General features: G+C 49.6%; 2 protein-coding genes across 2 annotated transcripts; one reads left to right on the top strand and one right to left on the bottom strand.

Moving 5' to 3' along the window:
* Nucleotides 1-11,301: 11,301 nt before the first annotated feature.
* On the top strand, nt 11,302-14,300 carry LOC119099949 (RING finger protein 141). Its single transcript, XM_037223056.1, has 3 exons — nt 11,302-11,438; nt 12,421-12,745; nt 12,842-14,300. Exons 2-3 carry the CDS (start codon nt 12,445-12,447, stop codon nt 13,105-13,107), a joined length of 567 nt encoding a protein of 188 aa, XP_037078951.1. The 5' UTR covers nt 11,302-11,438; nt 12,421-12,444; the 3' UTR covers nt 13,108-14,300.
* Nucleotides 14,301-18,109: 3,809 nt separating this feature from the next.
* Nucleotides 18,110-22,867, bottom strand: LOC119104603 (40S ribosomal protein S19). The gene is made up of 3 exons (XM_037228327.1): nt 22,822-22,867; nt 18,808-18,878; nt 18,110-18,573 (listed from the first exon to the last, which is right to left on the bottom strand). The coding sequence occupies exons 2-3, from the start codon at nt 18,876-18,878 to the stop codon at nt 18,159-18,161; spliced, it is 486 nt and encodes a 161-aa protein (XP_037084222.1). The 5' UTR covers nt 22,822-22,867; the 3' UTR covers nt 18,110-18,158.
* Between the last annotated feature and the right edge of the window lie 941 nt (nt 22,868-23,808).

Below are 23,808 nucleotides of genomic sequence, written 5' to 3'. Positions count from 1 at the left end.
CCAAAGAAGCGTTGGGAACCCTGTCTGGACCGCAAAGCGTCTATTTTAAGCTCGGAGGGGAATCGTTTCGTGCCCGCGAAGGGCCCATCTTAGGCTGGAAATTGCCTGTTTCAAGACGGGAAAACAATCAGGTCACTTCCAGGCGCGTTACGGGCCTAACTCTGGTCTGGACGGGGCTCATCGCAAGATAAAAAAGACCCATGTCAGGTCGGGAAAAGGGCTCATCGCCGTGGGTTCAAAGAGGGCCTTCTCCAGTCTGGAAAGGGTCCACCGTAAAGTCAGAAACGGCTCGTCTCAAATCACGTGAGAACTCCGTATCAGTTGAGAAACGGGAAACCTGAGGCTCGGAAAAAATCTATCTCACTTTTGGGCCCGGGAAGGGCCCATCTCTGGTCTGGAGTGGCCCTATCGTAGGCTCACACAGCCAGTGGCGGTGTATTCGCGAGGCTAAGTGTTCCCCATGAGGTAAGGGCCAAAACTATCTTTTTCCCCATATGTCAGATGGCCCCAATGGCGCCCCTCGCGGTTGTGTTGAAGAGGTTTAGCGTGTCATCCAAGGAACCGCACAGCCCATCTCGGGTGCGGAAAGGATTCTTTGTAAGGCAGGAAACCCCTTTAAAGTTTCAGGCACGGGAAGGGCCCTTCGGTCTGAAAAGGGCCCATTGTACACTCAAAAGGACCCGTCTCTGATCAGAACAGGTCCGTCGCAAACTCAGACGGGGTTTGTCTCAGGTCTGGGTGGGGTCCATCGCAAGCACAGAGAGGGCCCTTTCAGGTCTGGCAAGGGACCATTGAAGACACAAGCAGGGGCCTTCTTAAATCATGAAATGACACGCTATAAACTGACAAAGTGGGCATCTGAGGTCCGGAAAGGGCTCATCTAAACATTTTACCCCGAGAAGAGCCTATCTCAGATCCCACAATCTACGTCTTAAACCAGGGGAGAGGCCAAGTTTTGGTAAGAAGGGATGCGAGCGGCACACAGCTGGATAAAGGGCTCCCGGTAAAAAGACATCACGAAAAATCACCAGACTTGGCTCATTTTATCTCGAGAGTCACAGCTTCCTTCATTTGCCACCGTCATGCCGACGAATGCGTTTGTAGGGCGGATTGAACACTAAGGCGGATTGATTGAACTCAGCGGATTGAACACTAAGGAAATCCCTTACATTTCGTGGACAGGGAGACCCGTAAGTAAACCGCTATGGGCCTTATTGCCTTCCCTTTCCCGTTCACGTGTTGAAGGGCGTTCTCGTTCTAACTCGCCACCCAAGGTACTTGCTGGCTTTAATTCTAGAGACGCGGGGGGCCGGTCCCCCTAGTCAATCAGCAAAGGATTGGTTGGTTGGTTGGTTGTTTGGATTAGAGCCCTTTCGACCAGAAATGATCATTTCAGGGCTACGGGATGAAGGAAAATGGTTAACAGTGGGGCAAACGTGCATGCGCCTGGGGGGCCAACCGCCGAGCTTTAAATGGCGCATATGCACTGGGTATCCGCTCGGGGTCCCCCTTCCCACCGGGCTGTCGGCCCACTCGTGGCTGACACATGCAGCCTGTCCCATGTGGACAAGCGGGGTATCGCGAGGATGCAGGATGAAGTAAGATAGAGGATAAGAAGGTCGGCTAGGGCCGCAAAGGGATGCATCATGCATCGGTCCCCTCCCGGACGCAGAAGGCCCGCAGACCGGAGCAGTCGATCCCGGATCGGCGCAAGGGGTCTCATTAACGCCAAAATATCGCTTACCGACACACAGGAGCCTAATAATTGGCAGATGACTTCTGTTCGGTTCATCGTGCACATGACCAGAAGGGATGGAGGTCCCGGGCCATGTTCGTTCTTGGGCCCGTGCCTGACACAGGGCCCTTTCATTGTCTCATTATGAGCCCTTTCGTTGTTGTTTATCCTATCTCCTTTCGTCACCACCGGGCCCTAAGGGCCCCCCTGACATTCGGGGTCACGTCCCTGCCCCTACACAAAAAACAACCACGGCCTAATCTGGGCCCTTGCCGACAAAGGGTCCCCTGTTACGCGCACTGTGGCCCCCGTGACCAATACAGCGGTCCCTCATTGCCTCAGGGATCCTGAACAATGCAAATGGTCCTCTGACTGACAATCGCGGGCCCCAGGACGGTCCTGGCATTGGAAATAGGCCTTGGGCTGCCACGGGGCGGACTGCTCAAAAATCGTGGCTGCGGATCAACTGGGGGCCCGCGTTGCCCCAGGGACCCTAATCAGCGCAAGAGGCCCTCTGAGGGTCCTTGATCGTCGGTTCTGAAGAGCCCTAAGGGCCCGTCTGAACCAAAGGGGAGACATATGCGCCGCCGGTGCCCACATCCCCACCCCCAACCCCACACCCCGCCTGCGCCCCGCCTTCAGCTTATGATGGGCCCCGTTTCAGGTCTGAAAAGAGCCGATTTCCGGATAAGAAATGCCCATGGAAGTTCGCGCCTGGAAATGACCCATCTCCAATCAGGAACAGCCCATCGTAGGCTCACTACCTGTAGACTCACGACCCATGGGGCCGTGACCTCAAATGTCAGCAGGAGGACCTCTTGCACCGATTAGGGACCCCCGATAAAGAGCATTCCTCTGTTTCGGCCGGAGATCACCAACACCGAATAGTCGACTCCGTGCCGGCCGGAGCTTTGAGGCCCATTTCCCAAGCAGGAGCACGGCCGGGCCTGCGATTTATATTGGGCGGGGCCCTTGCAACAATGCGGGGCTCCTGTGTCCTTCAGAGGTCCACAGTGCCGAACAAGGTATTCTGTGCCAACAAGGGGCCTCGAGTCGGTCAGAGAAAAATGTACTGAACAGGGACAGGGACGGAACCGCGAGTGACAGAGGTCTCTTATCTTGGTCAGGGGACTCTGACAAGGAGAGGAAACATGACAACTTGTCATGATTATTCACAGTGAGGCAATGGAAGGTACCTTTGTCAGTCAGAGCCCCCAGTGTCGAAAAGTGGGTCCCCCAACCCAACTCCAAAACGGGCCCATTAAGCAAAATTAGAGTTCATGTGCCAATTATTGGATCACCTACGACGATCAGGAATGTTGTTGCGTCAGCGAGGGTTCCTGCGTCGATCCGGGATCAGCCGCGATTTGCGCGGGTCAGAAGCCATCCGCGTCATGGAGAGACTAATGTGATGTGATGTATCCCTCTAAGGGGTCCTCCAGATCGGTCGGGGATCCCGCCCCGTGTAACCATAATGGCAGCCGCAAGACACCCCACAGTGGGACGGAATGACCCTTCAGGCTATAATCGGGAACAGAACGGTGCCCCCTACCGCCCAACTCAAGAAGCCCCCCACCCGGAAAGAAATAGCAGGCCTCATTTGTATTCAAAAGAGCAAGTCGAAATGAGTTAAAAAACGAACGAGGCCATCCCAGGTTCGCCTAAGCACGTCTCTTCTTTTGCAGAATCGACCAGTGACACAAATTATCAAAACCCCTGAGCCTGCGCGCCTGTAATCTCGGAAGCAAGGACAGCGAAAGCCTGAGCTGCAGTTTCCGTACAACCGAGCGGCGTGGGTCAATGCATGCAACACCAGCTAGTGGGTGCCGGGCGCGCGAGACGACCGTTGCGGAATTACGCTTACCAATGTCTTGAAATTTAATTCGTACCGCTCTTCGGCTGGCTTTGGCTCTGCGGCGAACACTAAGCCGTGGCCAACGGATGAACAAAAATGATAACGTATTTGATAGAAATATCTTTGAACAGTTGACGATTTCATACCGTACATGTAGAAGGTAGCCGGGCGGATATTCTACCAAGTGCGGTTTCTAGATTGTTGAATTGAACGGATTGGCCTTTACAGCACCATTAAGTGGTGCATGGGGGAGTGAAGGTAGAATCTCTACTTTTCTATTCGCATTCTGCCATTCGTGAACTGAGCTTAATCTCTCAATGGTACGAGCTAATTTTCTAAGACATTCGGAAGCGTTATTTCACAACGGTCGCTGCCGAGCGCACGACATGTATAGACGTCAACGCCGGCGTCGCGGTTTTTTGCCAAGCTTTGCGAGCGCGCATGTTCAAAGCCACGTTACATAATTTGTATCATTAATTAACTATGACTGAGTATTGAACACTTCCTTAGTATCTCTGTGCAGCCCGCATAAGATTCTAGCAAGGCTTCTGAGATCTATCACCATAGAAGAAGCCCACTGGACCACTGTAAAAAGAAGGGCGCCGGCGATTCATTTCATGGTCGTTCACCGCGTGAGTTCTTCGGTTGATTGACTACGAAATGCAGGCAGAATCGGTCTCTCGGTGGCTTTTAGGTTCTATTCCCGTTGTAGAACGTAAAGCTAAAAAAATATATAAAAGCGTGCACTAATTACCAACTTGGCCATACTCGGGGACTTTTGGTTGGGGGGGGGGGGGGGGCGGGCATTCACTATCAGGAAGCCATCTGTCGGAACTCTCCAAGTAGAAGTCACCTACTTTTCAGGCATAAAAAACGATGCGTTTCAACCACACAGTTCTGGTGACAACTGGAACGAAGAGTTATTAGAAGGATGTTGCTTCGGAAAATCAAGCTGTTTATACCTTAAATCAACTCATACATTGTATATATCAGAAATAGCGGCGTCCACCCCGAAACCGTGTTTTTGCACTGCAAGTGCTGTTGACAGGTGCGCTGATCATCAATCAAGGAAGGTAGGGTCTAAAAGACCGGCAAATGGCGCAGACACGCAAGTTCTCCAAAACGACTCGCGTGATCGCCCGACCTGACCTGAGGTCAAACACCTGGAAAACGCGAAGGGAAAATTGTACATGCAAATGCAGACAACTCATACCTCAGAGCCTACCGCACCGATCGCCGTGAGATCTTCACTATTGGATGCTCCATAGTTGATTCCCTCCTGCAGTTCCAAATTTGGTGACCCTAGGTCAAGTTAAAAGTCATCAAATTTCACAACGTTCAAAATTCTTGTTTGCAGGCAATTTACAGCTCAGGACCTACCAAACCGATCACTGCCAAACTTTCACCATTGAATGCCCTATACCTGATTTCCTCCCGCAATTCCAAATTTGGTGGTCCTAGGTCAGGGCAAAAGTGGTCAAATTTCACACGAGGTCCAAAATTATTGCTTGCAGACAACTTATGGCTCAGAGTCTACCACGCCGATGGCTGCCAAACCTTGCTATCCTGTATACCATGTGCTCTAATTCTCTGTTGACGCTGCACGCGTGGCGTCACTTGTAATAATGCCTTTTCCTTCATGCCCGTTCCCAAGGAAAGCTGCAACTTGGTTAGGCCGGTCTTACGAGGATGAATGTCTCCTTAGCGGAGGTGCTGTGTTTAAAATCACGCGCTGAATTGTGCATGGCGTCGCCACGACCAGCAGAAACTTAGTCATGGAACACGTGACGGTGCGGGGTTGGTTATTGTGAGGTATGGGAATACAGTTTTGTCGTGATTATGTGCACGCCTCCTCAGCAGTCTTGTGTTGGTTGCCGGTTTCAAGTCGTTCAGAAGTCCGCCGAATCGAGCTGAACCTGGACCGAAATGAACCGGCTGGCTAGTGCCCCGCTGTGACAGATAAATGACCCCATAATCCTTCTTGGGGAAGTACTTTCTGCACTCTGTGTAAAGCTTGTTATGGGGGTACAGGTTCCAGAAACAAACGGGGGCAAAACTGACGGAAAAGGCGCCACTGTTTCTGTCAACGGGAACCATGAGCTTCACAGTTCGCGTTGTGCGCCGCCGTGACAATGCTTGATTCGACGATTGTGGCCGTCCCAAACGTGCAGAATGAAATATCTCTTGTATAGCGCACATACTGTGTGTCTTGTTCACCATAAAAGAAGACTGCATTAGCAGTCTTCGCGCTAATGCCTCTGCATTGACGCGAGGAACGTGTAGAAATGTTATTGCTGTAATGCGCACGACCGCAAAAAATGGAAATAGAATTTCCCGCGCGCTCTGGCACTAAAAAACAATAGCGTAAGGCTGCATGGCACATATTGCAGCAGCTAGGTGCGTCCCATCAAGTGGTGAAGGTTTGGATATGATCAGAGCAACAGTTCCTGAGTGAATTGTATACAGGTACGAATTTTGGACTCGGCGAAATTTGACTTCCGATCTGACCGAGGATTACCAAATTTGGCACTGCAAGAGGGAATCAGGTATGGGGCATCCAACGGTGGATATTTCGCAATGATCGGTTGGGTAGGTTCTGAGCTACAAGTTGTCTGCAAGCAAGAATGTTAGACTTTGTAACATTCGACGACTTATGACCTGACCTAGGGTCATACGTCGTCAAATTTGGATCATTTGGAACTGCAATAGGAAATCTGGTATGCCAACATCATCCGTCCCCCTTATCCTCTACCTTGCTTCATCCTGTACCCTCGCGACATCCCGCTTGTCCAGGGCAGACTGTATGTGCCAGCCATGAGTGGGCCGAGAGCCCCGTGGGAAGGGGGACCCCGACCGGGTGCCCAGCGGACATGCGCGGGTTAAAGCTCGGCCGTTGCCCCCCCCCCCCCCAGGGGCGGATCCACGATTTCGTCAAAGGGGGGGGGGGGCACGGGACATTGTGGGGCCCCCTGGAGTTTGGGGTCCCCTCCCAGCAAATATCCTTGCATTTGGTCATTACATTTTAGGACAAGTCGTACGCAACGTATATATATATATATATATATATATATATATATATATATATATATATATATATATATATATATGTGTGTGTGTGTGTGTGTGTGTGTGTGTGTGTGTGTGTGTGTGTGTGTGTGTGTGTGTGTGTGTGTGTGTGTGTGTGTGTGTGTGTGTGTGTGTGTGTGTGTGTGTGTGTGCGTGCGTGCGTGCGTGCGGCGTGCGTGCGTGCGTGCGTGGTGTGTGTGTGTGTGTGTGTGTGTGTGTGTGTGTGTGTGTGTGTGTGTGTGTGTGTGTGTGTGTGTGTGTGTGTGTGTGTGTGTGTGTGTGTGTGTGTGTGTGTGTGTGTGTGTGTGTGTGTGTGTGTGTGCATCCTTATTTATTCGATAAATACGGAAACCTGTCTTACCGTGCACAGTCCTATCAAGCACAGGCGTGCTGCGCATGCCTACACATAGAGCTTACTCATTTTCTGCAGATTACTTCAAGTGCCGTGATTTTCAGGCTAAGTGATCCGAAACAGCAGGCAAAATAAACTTGAGTTGGCTGCCAGCAACCGTCAAAACCAAACAATGACTTGATTCCCAGCATATGTATTCACGGCTAGCCGGATGGGTGATATTATCAGCTGATGGCTGATGGCTGATGCCTGATGCAGAATTTTTTTTTGTTATTGATAAGGACAACATATCAAAGCATTCAAATTACGTTAAGAACATGATGCACTAGTAAAATAAATGTTACACACTCAATAGCCAGTGGAAATGATACGACGTCAGCGGCATGTAAAATTATGTTCGGCCACTGCGCGTGCAAACTCATCGGCGCATATTCGACTGCTGCTCTAAGGCGCAGGCACCAAGGCTAAAAGGGACGGAGCCTGAGCGATCTGAGTGCCGCAGGAGGCCAGGCCAACGAAGCGACTTTTGTTCACAAGTATAGGGCCCTCAGAGCAAGCAAAACGAACGCAAGACAAACGTGGTGGGTCCCCAAACGATCGGTAGTGCCCCGGCAGGCTGACGTATAAGGCCTCGGCCATAGCACAGGATTCTCCAAGCAAAAGGGAATTATCAAAGACCGTGAATTGATACCCCTGTGAGATCAAGAGTGTACAGGCAGGTTAACAATACGAGCCTCGATAGGAATGAAGAGCCCTCCGCAAATGGGACGAAAGGAAGAGAGACCTTGATCAAAGTAGAGGGCCCCTGAGCACCGAGTGTCTCCGTGCCTTACCTTATAAGAGCCCTAGCAACAGCATAAGGTCCTCCAAGTAAGTGGAAAGAACCCGATACGTACATGAAGGGCACCTGGGGAACTGTGTGCACCCTGACATAGACACCCCGGAAAAGGTATATAGAGCCTTTCGGACGAATGGGAAGAATCCGTGGAGGAAAACCTGATCGATCAACAGCGCTCAGGCATGGAGGCAGATAGCATCCCAACAGCACATTGAGCCCTACGAGAAAATGCGATGAGATCAAGGACAACGTGGAAAGCTTCTTAGCGATCAGACTGACCCAACAAGTGGACATATAGGGCCAGGCAACCAACAGCGTAATTAATGCCTCTGGACAGCGTAATGAGCCCCCAAATTTCCCCAAAGCAACATTTCCTCAATCAGCAAAGAATGAACTTCGTCTACTTATGAGCTCCTTTCTTTTGCTAACAATGGTTATTGATCGTCTGTAGGCCCAAAGGCGTCCATTTTTTTTCGCTTTTTTGTCAGAAAACTACATCTGTCCGGCGGGTTATGGGTCCCTTCGGAGCCTTTAGGTACCATCGGCATGGCCCATGGGGAATGGTCCCGTGCCTCTCCTCCCCCAACCTCCACCCCCTTTGCATCCACCACCGGCCCGAGCAACTGAATAGATGGGGCCCGCCAAGAACATAAGGCCATCCACTCGAATAAGAAATACTCACGATGCAATGTGCAGGGCTCTGAACGATCGAGCGCGCCAGAACAGGTTAACACATAGGGCACCCGTCAAGAGCGTGAGGCCCTCCATTCAAATAGGAAGCACCCAAGACCCGTTGTAGAGGGCCCCCGAATGATCGAGTGTGCCCGAGCAGGTTAACAAGTAAGGTTCCCAAAAAGAGCGTAGGGCCCTCCATTGAAATAAGAAGTAGCCGAAAACCCAGTGCGGAGAGCCCGCGAAGGATGGAGCATCCCGAGCAGATGATCAGGTGGCTCAGACAGGAGCGTTGGGCCCTAAATTCAAACACCAAGACCCAATAAATAGGCCCCGAACAATCTAGTGTGACCGAAGCGGCGAACAGATGGGGTCCCCGACAAGTGTGTAGGGTCCTCCATTCAGATAGGAAGTACACAAAACACAATGTGCAGGGGCCCCGGGATATTCGAATGCTCGAGCAGGTCAACAGATGCCCCGGTAAGAGCGTAGGACCTTCCGTTCAAATATGAAATACCCACGACACGACGTAGAGGGCCCCGAATAATCCAGTGCGCCACAGCAGGTTGACAGACAGGGTCCCTGGAAAGAGCGGTGGGCCCTCCATTAAAAAAATAAGTACCCAAAACCAAATGTAGAGACCCCCACGATCAAATTGGCCCAAGCATCTTACCAGACGGGGCCTCTACAGGGGTGTATGCCCTCCATTCAAATAAGAAGCACCAAAAACCCGATGCGGAGGGCCCCGAAAGATCGAGTGTACCCGAACAGGTTGTTTTAGATGACCCGGATGGGAGCAGGGGGCCCTAAATTCAAACACCAAGAACCAATGTGCAGGGCCCGCGAGCAATCCAGTGTGGCCAAGGGGGAGAACAGTGGAGGCCCCCGACAAGGCGTAGGGCCCCATTCAAATAGCACGTGCCCAAGGCCCAATGTAGAGGGCCCCAAAACGATCAAATGTGCCTGAGCAGGTTATCAGATAAGCCCCCGACAAGAGCGTAGGCCTCTCCCATTCAACTAAGAAGTACCCAAGACCCAATGTGGAGGACCCCGAATGATCGAGTGTGCCCGAGCAGGTTAACAGATAAGGTTCCCAAAAAGAGCGTAGGGTCCTCCGTTCAATTCGGAAGTATTCAAGACCCAATGCAAAGGGCTCCTGAATGATCCAGTACGTGCGAGCAGGTTTGCATATAGGGCCCCCGTCAAGAGCGTGGGGCCCACCATCGAAATAGGAAGTACCCAAGACCAAATGTAGGGGGCCCTCACATGATCGAGTGTGCCCGAGCAGGTTAACAAAAAGGGTCCCCACAAGAGCGTGGAGCCCCCAATTCAGAAAAGAAGTACCCAAGACCCAGTGTGGAAGGTCCCCGAACGACTGGGTGTACCCAAGCAGGCCGTCAGATGCGCCCCCAACAAGAGTGTAGGTCCCTAAGCAAGTGACAGAGAATTGGAAACGCCCTAGACCAATGTAGAGGGCCAATGAACTTGTCGCGAGCGTGCCGGTAGGTTAACCGAGACCCACGTAACGGGCCCCTGAGCAACCGAGAATACCCCGGCAGGTTAAGATATGGGACCTCGGCTATAGCTCACAGGAACTGTCTGGCGAAAAGAAAGAATCAGTGGAAGGGCCTGTGATTGACAATAATGCCCCGGAACGCTAGCAAGAAGAGTCCCAACAACGGCGCAGGGCCCTCCGAGAAAATGCAAAAAAAAATTAAGGGCAACGTTGAATGCTCCTTAACGATCGAAATGATTCTGCAAGTGGGCATATAGGGCCCCCGGAAACGTCATGGGGCTCCTATACAGTGTAATAAGGCTTCAAATTTTCAGCTCACAAGTTTTCCAATCATTGAATAACTTTTTTTACTTCTCATAGGCCCTTTACTTTCACCTATACCTGTTCTTGGTCGCCTGAAAGTTCAGACGCCCAGTTTTGTTGCATTTTGTGTTAAAAAAAACTGCACCTCTTCGGCCGGCCATGCGCCCCCTCGGAGCCAATGGGCCCCTTCGGAGCCCAAGGGGGGGGGGGCATAGCCCCGTGGCCCCCTTTTGGATCCTGCCCCCTCCCCTCCTCCCCCTCCAGGCGCATGCGAGCCCCCCGCACCGTTAACCAATTTCATTCATCCCATAGTCCTGAAATGATCATTTCTGGTCGAAAGGGTTCTAAACCAAAAAATCAAAACCAAACCGGGTCAGGTATGGGGCACCCAATGGTGTACGTCGCCCCTGATGGCAAGCAGAACCTACCAAAGGCAGCCTTCAAAGTTCGTACCGTAAGCGAAGGGCTTCCAAAAAGGCTTAAGGGCTTTTAATAAAGCTTTCAGACCCACCAAACCACCGACCACCCCCTCCAGACCCACATCCACCTATCTACGCGCACAAACACCGCCCCACGACCCACACCCCAACACCCACGCGGCCGACTAGACCCTAAATGCCCGCCTTTCTCGAGTTACCAAAACAAATCGAACATAACAAGGTAAAACGAGACACGCACCCTCGTCGCATTTGCGTCAGTTTCAACTACTGATGTGACGATGTTCCCACAAGACCAAAAAACAATAACGTCAATGTGCTCCAAAATGCCACAAGCTTTATGCATTAAATATATATCAATAGACAGATATATCTTGTTTGTTTATATACATGTCAGGTATTTTTTCACCATACAGCACCAAATGCATAGCAAAAACAAACTATGATGTGCTCAAATTTGCAGTGTAATTGGAGCAGCTTTCGCAAGTTTTTTACAACGATAGCTTACTACCTTTGCCACAACAAGGGGTGGATTTGGGGGATTGTGTTAGAACGGTGTGTTGTACTGTGATTGGATGGCGACTGCGTACAATTGCGCTGGTTTTGTCAGCATTCTGTCTGCTTATATGAATACATAGCAGTCTAGTCACTCAAGTTTGTCAAGGTAAGCGTTGAGGTGGACCCCGTTCACATCACAAGCGTCTTGTACCAGGCTACACCTGATTTCGATGCGATGATGCGAAGCATGTCATGTGTGTTGGGATCGGACCATACTCGAAGCCACTTTTTGATTCTGAGTACACTCTTGGGTTTGTGTTCTGTTCAATGTTAGGCCTGTGTCAGTGGTAGGGGAAATGGCCTCACAAACTACTTAATTCTTGGCAGGGCCACCCATTTAAGGTGAGAAATTGTCATTCCTGCCAGAGGCGGTAAAATACAGGATGATCAAAGCTCAGTCTTCTTCTTGCCCAGTTATTTTTTTGGTATGTGTGACAAATTTCTGCAAGGGTACTTTTGGGATTTAACTGTTCAAGCCCTCATCTTATTACCTTGTATAGCAATTGCAGTTAAGCTGGATTTCCAGACCCTTTCAGATGTACTGCAGATGCAAGATGTTTTTTTTGTAATTCAAGATATGTGTTGTGCAGTAGAATATCATGTTTTTTTCTGAATTTCAGTCAGAAAACTTGGTGCACTTTCTGCCACAACCATGTTGTATTTATTTATAAATAGGAGCTGCATGCACAAGTATTCTCACAGTGTGGTCTGTAGTATTTCAATGGCATCATTGTTTACTTCTGTTAGCGATGTTTATCACTGTCTTAATGTCTTACCGCCAAATCTTTAGAAGCCTGTATAAGCAGAAGAGCTTGTATGGGCTGTTCCTTAGCCTTTGATGAGATGGAGGATGGCCACTTGGTGTTTACTTTTAAAATTTGGTGGTTAAAATAGGAAAACTGAAAAAAAAAATGGCAGATCTGTGCTTGTTTCAATGTCTACCACCTCATAACATTGGGCCCCAAGCACCCAATGTCACGCCTGATCAATGGCAATCAGGGCTGCTCTAAATCTAACTAGATGTGTGTGCCTGTAATACAAATCATTGCAGAGCATGCTTAGACCATGCATGGACCTTTTTGCCACAGCAGCTCGCCCACTGCAGCCTGGTGATGGGCCAGATGGTGTCAGCCCCACTGACAGATGCAGTCACGCGAGTGCGGGACGGCGTACTGCGCCGCACGGCTCCCCTGCAGGAGGTCACCACCATCCCCTATGACCAGCTGCTGCAGCACGTCGACGAGCTGAACACGCTCTGCGCGCACCTGCGGGACGAGAGCGGCAAGCGGCTGCGCTTCCGCGTGGACGAGTCGTCGGCGGTGTCGCCCGTGTTCTGGCGCGGCACGGTGCGCGTCGTCTGCGAGAAGGTGAGCGCCGCCGACGAGCCCGAGGGGAGCCGGCCGCTCACGCTGCGCCAGTTCCTGCAGGCGCGCGCCACGCTGGCGCAGCAGTACGCCTGGCTGGCGGCGGTGCCGCGCGCGCAGCTGGGCACCGCGGCGCTCACCTCGTCCCGCCTGCTGGACCAGCTGGACGCCGACGACGGCTGCTGCTGCATCTGTCTGGAGCGGGCGCCCGACGCCTCGCTGCCGTGCGCCCACGCGTACTGCACGGTGTGCATCGAGCAGTGGAACCCGACGCACAAGACGTGCCCGATGTGCCGCCAGGGCGTGGACAGCACGGACGAGGCGTGGGTGATGGCGGACGCGCCCGGCGGCTCCCAGCTGCGCCAGGACGTGGTCAGCGGCGTGATGCGCCTGGCCACCGACGATCGGTAGAGCTCCCGAGTAGCGACAGATCGCCCAGACAGTGAAGGAACAGAACGTGCGGTGCCGGTGGGCCTGCGGGCTGCGCAGCTGGGCGCCGACGCTATGTGTGGCTCGTCGAACAGACCCAAAGCCGTGAGCGGTGTGGGACGTGTGGGCATTGGAGCGGAGACGCAACGCGCGTCCGGCAACGGCCAAAGTGCCAACGTGGGGGCCTAGGATCGTAACCCAAGCTTTAGAGGTTTACTTGTGTCCGCTCTCGCAGATGCGTTCTGTAACCAAACGTTTTCAGGAGATCCAGTAACGTACGTCGGACGAAACCCCTGAATTACCACGCTTATCAGATTGCATGTGCTGGGGTTCATCCGACGATAACGCGCCTCGGTTTGAGCGTTGTATGCATATTGCGCTGCTGCGTGTGTTGGGAGCAGCTGGGTTAGTGTGAAGATAGAGAGGATTCGGGCTGCGCACGCTTCAGCTGGCGCGCTATATAGTGGATAGGTCAGTAATCACGCGTGTGACGACATAATGGTGTGTGCCCATTTTACGGCATCCGACAATAATGGAGCGTTACATCGGGTTGACAGGATATATTTCGGAGAGCTGCGTTTTGCCGTGTTAGTGCTTTCAGAGATTGCGTGATATCGCCTCATGTGGAGGGCGGAACCGAAGACAGGGCATGTGTCGCTGGGGAGCGGTAGGCAAGGTCCCAAAACATGACAGGCTTCATCTATATTAAGTCGTGCGATATGGAAATGGGAATGGGGAACGACATGCTAGCATCAGCTTGCATCGTTACTGCTGATCAGGAGACAGGCATTCAGAGTGGGTGTTTACCACCTGTAAATTAAATTTCCCTTCTTTGTCAGCAGGCCTTCCGTTTGTTTCATCCAAAAATATTTACGTTTCCTGTCGTCCGCAGGGTTCCACACCTCAATGCCACACGTGTTCCGCGGCACTGGTCCGTCACTTTGTTGAACCTCCGTGGGATGGAATCCAGATAATCTTGGATGCATTCGCGTGAAAGCTGGAACTCTTGACGCAATGTCAAGCATTGTGATACTTTGCGCCTAGTTGCTGTTCGTTGTATGGCAGGTCCAATGCGGTAGGCATTCGCTCTTTTCGTCATAGGTTTTATGCTGGCATCTGATGTCTTGCCACGTCGTAAGCGGTTCACTATTGTGTTCAAACAATTAATAAATATGTTGTCTACACGTCTTTGCATCATAGCGCTTGCAGAGCGATCCCTGATGGCCGTAATGACCAAGGGTCGAGCGCGGGAACATTTCACCAGTGAAAGCCTTCAGACTGAACGACGCATCATAGAATGGTCAACTTATGTCCGCTCGATATACATGAGCGTTATGGCGAAGTTGTGATAAAATATGGCTGTGGGGATGAAATGTGCGACTCGGTGGCACAGGGCTGCGAGCTGTGTCGGAGCGAACCGATCGTCGGCCGACGACGGCGGCCGGCGACTTGACAGCGGACTATTGGTGTTTTCGTCCCTGGTCTCCTTTCAGTGTCGGGATATTTCATAATCCATTATTTAAGTTCAGGCACTAGAGCGCGTTGGGTTTTAAGATGACGGTTTTCCCTCCGCACCAACTGCATCCTGATTGTTTAAAGCAGTGAAAGGTCGCATACAAATGGGAAACATTCCCGAAGTCCAGACAAATGCAAAACATTCGCTTTAGCATCCGTAACTTTTCCTCTATCGAAATGTTCTACACGTTTCGATCGTGACGGACGCTGTTTTTTTTCCGTTACGCTTCAATTGACTGCACTGGTGCCGTTTTAATGCGCTGGGGGCGTGCCGTATCATGGGCGACGTGAGGAGAAAGTAAGAACGTGGTCTGGCGACTCGCTTAGATTTCCCAGTGAGAAATGTCCAGCCTTGATTCGGTAGCGTTTTCAGCTCACGAGATCACGTTTTCAGACAGACAGCTTTTGAAATATCGAAGGAAATGTTTCCACTGGTTGTTATATTTGTTGTTGATTGGTGTGTTCGGGCGCGCCGACTGCGGTGGTCATTTGGCGCCCACCACCGGTTGCTATACATCTTCTCACACGATGCGTTGTAAATGCGTTGTAATAAATGCGTTGTAAAAAAGGCTGCCAAAACGATAGTCATGCCCGCAATAGACCTTGTCGGCACTGACATACCATGCCCATGAACAACTGAATTCGATTTGTTTTAGGAAAAAGTTAATCCTGGTTAACATCACGACACCAAACGAGTTAGACCTTGCAGGATCTAACTCACGCCTTTCACCGCAGCGGTCTCGGTGGATCTATATGCGGTGTTCTAGGAAGCATATAGTACCAAGAATAACGCCAAACTGCTACCAAAACTGCTTATGATGCAAATAGACATTCCGTGCAATATCGTAAGTGCGAGCGACATCGGTGAACGACAGAGCTTTAAATGAACCACAGAGCAACATCTAAATGGACAGGTCGCGCCGGGCCGTCATGCCTTCCGGGAGCTGACATCCGTGCAACCGCTGCTCGCGATTCCACGCTGGTCACAGTAGCCAAAGGTGCAATTCGCAGACGCTGTGAAGAATAAAACTGAATGAGGGGCATAGCTTACAAGCTACTTGATGAGCATAATTTCACCGTAATTGTTATGCAAACAAAATGTGTGCTTCCCGGCTATGCCAACTGTAAAAACTAGACAATACTGCTAACGACGCAAAAGCCTTTTGCCACGCGTGAAAACCGGGCGCGGTTTCTACGTCCCGGCGCTGCGGCGCCAAAGATCAGCGACATCTGATGGACAATCGCGCCGCTGATCGTACCGCAATGTGGTTCGATGTGCTCGGCCAGTCATGCCCACGCGCTCGGGCTCTGCTGGTTTTGTTGTTTTTTTGGGGGGGTGGGCGATTTGGAATGGTAGCACACCTCGGCAACCGAGGCAGATCGTACGTCAAATGTAGTTCCCACAAATCAGTAACTGATCTGAAGGTTACTTGAGCCGCAGGTGCGTCAGTTCCCAATCGAGAACAAAACGGCCGACGTCGCCTTTTCGAGGCCTGTCTCAGACACATTACGCTCTGGACTAAAAAAAAAACTGCACTTGGAACTATGTAGGCGCGTTACCAGCTCCCTGTGACTTATATACGTCACCAATGCTTCAGTGCTTTCCCGACAATACCAGCACGTCACCAAAAACGTGCCCTGCAAACCCATAGATGTCGACTGAAGGTGCCTGGTCTCGCCCGACCCAGTCCGCCACTTCTCACGCGGTCCGATTTGTAGCTCAGCGCGGAAAGGACACCAAACGGGACCTGCCGCTCCCACGAGAACCAGACGTTCCAACGCACTGATCGGTACGACCCGCGTGGGTTTCCAAATGTGATGATGATGGAGGTCATGCAGCGCTCAGGACTATCACGCTACGCAGCGCCGCAAAGCAAGCCGGTTTATCAAACAAGTCACCCTGTAAGGTCTTGACGAGGTCCTGGGAGTCAATCATGGTATTATGGTGAAAAGATGACTGAAAACCCTACATCAGACACTGGAAAACTCGACCAGCATCGACAACACGCGAATCATCCCCTAAAAAGTCATTCAGTGTATGACTCTGAGCGTTGTGTCCAACAAATGCACTCATGTTACAGTCCGGTGACCACAAGCGACGGGCACATGACGCAGTCAGCGGGTCACAGCATCGACTGCTGCGCGATCTTTCGACAGCTCAAAACAGGTGGCAGTGCCTAGCATGCATGGCCTATGCGCAGCCGGCAAATGGCAATGTCCTTTCCACTGTCGCGAAAACACGGCTGCCTTAGCCCGATACCAGGTTTGAATGACTTCAACTTGTTAACGTTCAGCGCATCTCAGTGGTACTGCCATCGCTCCTGTATCACCGATGACACTGCAGGGTACTTGTCTTGAGCTGGTAGAGGTGTTACAGGAATGCGTGTGCCATTCGTAGCGCACTTTGCTGCTGCGTAGGTAAGAGCATTTCCGCAGGTCCCTACGTGATTCAGAATCCAGCACAGTACGACCACTTTTCCTGCCTGACCCAGTGACAAGACGCGACTGAATGTCCTGGACCAGTGGGCTAGACGTGTAAAAGTCGCAGACAGCCAGGAGGTTGCTCAGGGAGTCCGAAATAATCAAATGTAATTCACTATACCACACTTCTATAAAAGAAAGCTTTGGCTTCGAGCTTTGACGAGAAAACCGGCGTGTGTGCACGTAGCGTGAAGGACCATGTTACGGAGCCAAATGCAAAAACGCAGCCTACACATGCACCCGCCTTGGAATCATCCGCATAAGCCGTCAGGCATCCGTCAAGGAAGGCTATGTGCTCTGATGCTCCGTTTTGAAGTTCCACCGTGAGCACATGCCGCCTTCTTAAATTTGGTAACGAAGCATCCGCGCTTCGCAGCGTGAGATCGCAAGAAGCGGTATCTATAGAGTTTAAGTCTGATGACACATCGTTAATTCAAGCCGCTCACGCCTATATGTCCTCGCACTCGTGAACAAAAATGAGAAGTTTGTCGCGACCGCTGAAGTAGCATCTAAACGCAAATTGTTGCCCGTCTGGTACCATTTTGCTCACCCAAAGCCACATCATGTGTCTTACTGGCATGTACTACGCTCACTACGTTTATCGTCTTCGCGACATTGGCGAACACCGTCGCCGCCTTGTAAAACAGATGCTTTGGTACACGCACTCGACCGAGAATTGATCGCCGTCAACCACCAGCAGCACCACTAGCAAGGCTTGATTGATGGCTGTTTTCATGTTCCAAAATTATATTAGAATGATTTTTAGCGGATCATTGGCGGACACGTTTATCGTCTTTGCGACTGGAGGGTTAGGCTCTTGGAAGGGAATATCCGAGTTGCTCCTTGTCGCAGTGCAACAAACCAAGCCCTTACATTGTTTGCGGTTGGCCATATAACATAACCAGGCGTAGCCCACAGATGACGGAATCGCGCATGACTACAGTGAAATCCTCATATGCTTCCCCCACCGGCCGTTTACACTCGGGAGTCTCGCGAGCGCATGTATTACAGCTCTCACCAGGTCCGAACAGCGCAGATCAATCCTCAGTGGCCGGCGCCGTGATCACAACCGGCTGGGTGGGCACGTGGAGGGAGGCCATCTTGCGGTACACCTGGGAGGCGATGCGGTCCAGGTCACGGCGGCCCTGGTTGGTGAGCCGCCGGCCGCCCTCGGGCGTCTTCTCCACCATCCTCAGCGCCTCCAGCTGCTGCACCGCCTTCCGCAGATGGTTGCCGTGGCACACCTGGAAGTGGTTGGGTCGCACGCCGTTGCGCTTGCGGCCGCCGAAGATCTTGCGCAGTGCGCCGATGCCGGCGTTGGGGCGCATGTACAGGTGGCGCGCGATGGACGCCGTCCGGATGTAGAACCAGTCGCGGTCGTAGGGTGCCAGCTCGCGCGCAATCGACGTCTTGACAATGTCGGCCCAGTCGGGAACCTTCACCTTACCCGACCTGCAGAGAGCAGAAATGTCAGTCAGGCAAGCACTCACAGCCAACCCCAGCATATGAGCAGGTGCAATGAACAGATGAATTCAAAACTATGTTGAACACATGCATACTATTGCAATGGAGACATCAGTGACTTGCACCACAAAAAGTGGCAGTCCATGACTTTAAAATGGAACTTAAGTAGCAAAAACATTGTTTATGAACTAGTACAGGGGCAAGTACATGAATAAAACTTACTTCTTCAGGAATGCAGCCATGTCAATGACAAACTGCTGCTGATCAACATCTTTCACCCCTGTGCAAGGCATCTGGAAGACAGAACACATTGTTAAAATCGAAGCAACATTATGGACAAGCAGTACACATCACTTGCTAGGAAATCCTTTGATGGGATCTAGCCACTAATCTACTTGCATTTCTTAAACTGAAAAGATGGCTTTCATTCTGAAAAATAGCTCCAGCAAATCTCACAGACCAACTGCAAAGTCACTATAGTCACTTTGTATGTCCCCTCTTCAACTGCATCATTTGGCACTGACCAGCGGATGGGTCCGCCCCCTCGCCAAATCAGCAGGACAAGAGCACCTGCCTACCAACCCCCCCCCCCCCCCTGGCAGTCCAAATCATGGTGTGAACTTCTAGTTTAACTCTCGCTGGGGTGACCCATGCCTAGTTGTTGCTCAAGGTTGATATGGTTAAGCAGGTGGTGCATAAAGTGCAAAGCATTGTGGCATGCATAACTCTTGAACCAAATCCTGATGAACAGGAGTTTATCAAATGTATGGTGCCCACCATACATGTGTGGTATATTCTACACAATGTCCATTTTTGATAGTTTTAAATGAAGCTTTAATAAAAGCACTATTTTTAGAGAATTAACATAACTTACTCATCAATAATGATTAATTCAGCCTATACATGGAGGTACATGTTAGTGTGACATCACCTACTTTCATATCAACTTTATTGTGTTACAATGATTTCTATGTGCAACCCAGAAACGCTGAATTGTGACACACATAAGATGTTCTCTGTGCTTCTCTCTGGCTGTCGAGAGATGCTGTTGTTTTGAGTGCTGACCCGACCCGGTGTCGTTGTTGGACAGTAGGTGGGCTGAACGTGTGCTGGCGAGCAGCAGCAGACCCGGGCACCGAGTGCATTGCAAGGAAACATGGTGTGTGATATGGTAGAGATTTGGCTGTAACCCACCAGCAGTGTCCCTTGTTTAGTTGTGCGTGTGGCGCGCAATGCTGTCAAGGTTTCAGGAACAGCTTGCCTTAATCTGACGTCCCTAACAGAGAACAATTTTTTAAATTCTTCCCCATACATATTTGTGGAGAACAAAATGTCTTGGTGCTAAAAACACCAAGAAATGCCCAAGTTTCAGATACTGATGGAGGGTCATGATTCAAATCTGCTCAGCATGATCTTTGATCTCAGAAAGCTATCAATTGAAAAAGGTGGACTATATTCCCTTTTTAGAATAAAAAAATATCACCAGCACTAAACACCAGTCCCTGTACTCAATGCCCTTCCAAGAAAACTGGCTTGCACAGAACAACACTTGAATTGAATTGGACATTTGTATATACCACACATCTACACACAATGAAAACAGCAACACATGTTTTGGGCAACACATCACATCTTTTCATCACCAGTGATAGGTCTTGGACAATAATACCGACTGCTTTGTAATCTATCCTGTTACAACATTTATTACCCTGAAACATGGATCAACCATCCAGAAGATTTGACACATCCAGAGGCATTTAGTGTAACCCAAATATTATCTTTGGTAAGATTTTTGTTGTCTGGTGACTGTTAACACCAAAAGGCAAAGAAAATATAGGGTGTGACATCTAGAATGATGTGGTGATGTGAAAGAATGAAATTTCTTGTCATCCTGCTGTGAATATACCTGATCGTTTCTTCGCCGTCATGTTTCTGTACCGCCACCTATAATTTGCATGATTTTATCAGTGGGGAAAAAGACAGTGTGTATGGTTTGGCTGCAACATGGCCACCACAGTCAACTCACCAGGAAACCCAAATAAACAACTACAAGTGTGTAAAGGGCAATGTAACAGGTAGGCTGCATACAAATAAAAATGTTGCAGCATTACTATGTTGGGCAAAGTATATGAGCAGCATGGAACAATGAGCAAGGTATTATACATACCAAAAAACTCATTCATAAATAGAAGCATTGGGAAAACCATTCAAAACCACATGTGCCCAGATCGTAAATATGAATCCTGGATCTTATAGGGCCCTATAGCCATGGTACCTTGGGACCTTCGACTTTTTAAAAATTCAGGCACATGTCTAATTCAAAATATGGTCCAAGAATGTATAAGCACTGACTCCCTACATTCAGGCATCAACAAATCTCAGGGGTTATAGGCAAAACCCACTCTTGTAAACATTTTGTAGAACAGAACAGCATGTAGAACATTTATCTCTAATAGACCATTTCTGGCTATACCAATTTATAAGATACCCAGACAGGTTTCATATTCTGTCATGACTATCAAGCATCCTATGCAGGTCAGATGATCATGTACACCAGATGACAAAAAAACAGTACTTCTAGCCAGGCTGCAAAAAAGCTGCATGTTGAACATGTTCAGCATGTCAGGAACACCTCAGCAACAATTCATGTGCCTGTCAATTTTAATACTAGTGTTCTGAGGTTGGTGCATGGTTACTACAGATTTCAGAGCATGTGAGTCAATATTTCAAGAAATAATGCTACAATGGTACTTCAGGCTGTTATGCTAATAAAATGTTTCATCATAGCATGATCTGACAACAGTATCTGAAACTTACCTTTGGCTCTTGGGGGAGAGAACAAAAATACTAAAATCATGGCTTGTAGTGAGGCAATACATTCACAGCTGGCACTAAAAGACATTCTCTGGCAGCAGATGACAGTAAACACCATGCTCAAGTTGGTCTCAGTAATTGCCAAAGATCATTAGAAATTGGCTGCTAGCAATTCCTAAACTTTCTAGCTTCCTAAGCAAATGCTTCCTTCTGCGCTTCTCCCCGGTGGGTCGAGACACTGTTGTTTTGGGTGCGGAATCAAGCCTGATGTGTGAACACATAGGTGTCATTGGGTGGTAGGTGACTTAAACATGTGCTGGTGAGCAGCAAAAGGCCTAGGCACTGAATGCATTGCGAGAAAAATAATGTGTGATATGGTAAAGAGATTCGGCTGTACCCGCAGGCAGTATCCCTCGCTCAGTTGTGAGTGTGGCAAGCAATCCTGTCAAGGTTGCAGGAACAGCTTGCCCCCATCTGACATTGCTCACAAAGAACAATTTTTTAAATTCTTTCCAGCATATATTTGTGGAGAACAAAATGTCTTGGGGCTAAAAACACCAAGAAACACCCAAGTTTCAGACACTGTCTGTCAACCACGCATAATTCAGCCAAGCCTAAGTTTGACACACATAGGTCTAAGTTTGACACACATGGGCCCTAGTTTGACATACATGGGCCCTAGTTTGACACACATGGGCCCTAGTTTGACACACATGAGCATTAGCTGCACACAGATGTTCCCTATGAATCTGGTGGTGAATACATTTCAGAGGACTGCACTTCTGGTAATCAATTGTGCAATGCTAGCAGCCACAGTGGTAATAAAAGCATTGCATCTACAACAAAATGTTTCAAAGAGCCTCACATTCCCAGTGAAGTGGCACGTTGGCAACCAATTTCATTTCATTTTGTGTTCAATAGTAGTCACACAGCATTTTATGCCATCTCCAAAATCCACATAGTGGCACACTTCCAAGACCAAAGTACAGAACAGCTATGTAACTTCCCAAAGAACCTCATATTTTCTATAACAGTGTGCCCAGCACATCCTTCAGATTGGACACACAAAATGGACACAAAAAAACAAACTGGCACCCCTTTCAGAACACGTTGTGCTGAGATACATCCTGACCTCACCACAACAAGACACTGAGACAGATTTAATCTGTTGCAAGGTAATGGGCAATCTATAATATGAGGTTAAAAGGTAATATGCAGTCACGGTCGCATTCGCCAACCCAACTATGGCCTTTTACCACTTTCACAAACACCGCAGAACGATGCTCCAACGGTTACTGCCCCACATAAAATGTACACAACTATTTGAGGAGAAACACTTGTGCATTGGCAATAGCATACACGACAAAATGCGAGGCATATATCACCAACACATGTAACTAGCATTCCGAGCTCCAAACGTACCTTGCCTGCCTGCAGACCCTGCAAACCAAAGGAAGATCGGCAAATGCTGACAGCGTTGCTGCATTATATTTTTCTTAAGGTGGGGTAATCGGAGTATTGTATACAGATCTATGGTTACTTTGTGGGTTAAATAGCTATAAAATATTTCTTTGTAGCTAAGAATAATCAGTAAGTTGATTCAAAACGTATAAATGAGACGTTTATAGTTGAGATTTGGAAGAAACTTTTGGCTTAATATACTGAACTGGGATTTTTGGTGGTAGAAAACCAAATTTTAAACTAGGACTGAAAAATATTCCGTATCTGTTGTCAAAAGTTAACGGTCAAAGTGGCGCATCTGTGTCAAACGTATTTGTTTTGGGGGAGGGACCAGAGAGACTGAGCGGCCAACAGCCTCTGTTCGGAGCCTATGCGACTGGTCGGCTGCAAACCTTCACCATTCGATTCCACTTGGTCGATAATTGACTCGCCCCAGAACATAACGACCTCCGGGCAGGTAAAGGATCAAGAAAATATCACAAATTGGGCAAATCAGCTCATGCAATTCTACGCTCCGAGGGAAAAACTTTCACCATTTGATGCACAGTGGTCAATATCCTTCGTGATCCAGAATATAGTGGCCTTGGGTAACGTGAACCAAATACCCTAGAAGCACCTGAGGCGGTTGCAGAAAGCCGCATGCTCCCAGTCCATGAAACCGACCGATACAAATCCGACCGACACAACCAACAAATCCGACCGACCGACACACAAATGCGTTACCAATCGCGCTATGGTCAATAGTCTGTCTTTCCCAGAACATGGGTACCTTCAGTTCGGTCGAAGGCCTAGGAGACTGGTCTGCACGAAACCCTTGACCATCATGCACCATGGACGATAATATATGCTTTACATCAAATGCTGACCTTGGGTCAGGTCCAAAGTCACTAAAAATACCCAAAATCACAAAAGTTGACTACAGTTAACCCATTATTCGAGCCCATGGAG

This window comes from Pollicipes pollicipes, unplaced genomic scaffold (assembly GCF_011947565.3).
Source record: "Pollicipes pollicipes isolate AB1234 unplaced genomic scaffold, Ppol_2.1 Scaffold_2555;HRSCAF=2994_pilon_pilon_pilon, whole genome shotgun sequence".
Classification (NCBI taxonomy): Eukaryota; Metazoa; Arthropoda; class Thecostraca; order Pollicipedomorpha; family Pollicipedidae; genus Pollicipes; species Pollicipes pollicipes.
Note: the sequence above shows the minus strand (reverse complement) of the source record. Positions and strands in the feature narration are given on the sequence as shown.

What these genes read in the sequence shown, in the direction of transcription:
- LOC119099949 (XM_037223056.1), top strand. Translation starts at nt 12,445, where the DNA reads ATGGGCCAGATGGTGTCAGCCCCACTGACAGATGCAGTCACGCGAGTG. An exon ending in GAGCCGGCCGCTCACGCTGC is followed by an intron (nt 12,746 to 12,841) that starts GCCAGTTCCTGC and finishes CGCTCACCTCGT; the next exon opens with CCCGCCTGCTGGACCAGCTG.
- LOC119104603 (XM_037228327.1), bottom strand. Translation starts at nt 18,878, where the DNA reads ATGCCTTGCACAGGGGTGAAAGATGTTGATCAGCAGCAGTTTGTCATT. An exon ending in ATGGCTGCATTCCTGAAGAA is followed by an intron (nt 18,574 to 18,807) that starts GTAAGTTTTATT and finishes TGCTCTCTGCAG; the next exon opens with GTCGGGTAAGGTGAAGGTTC.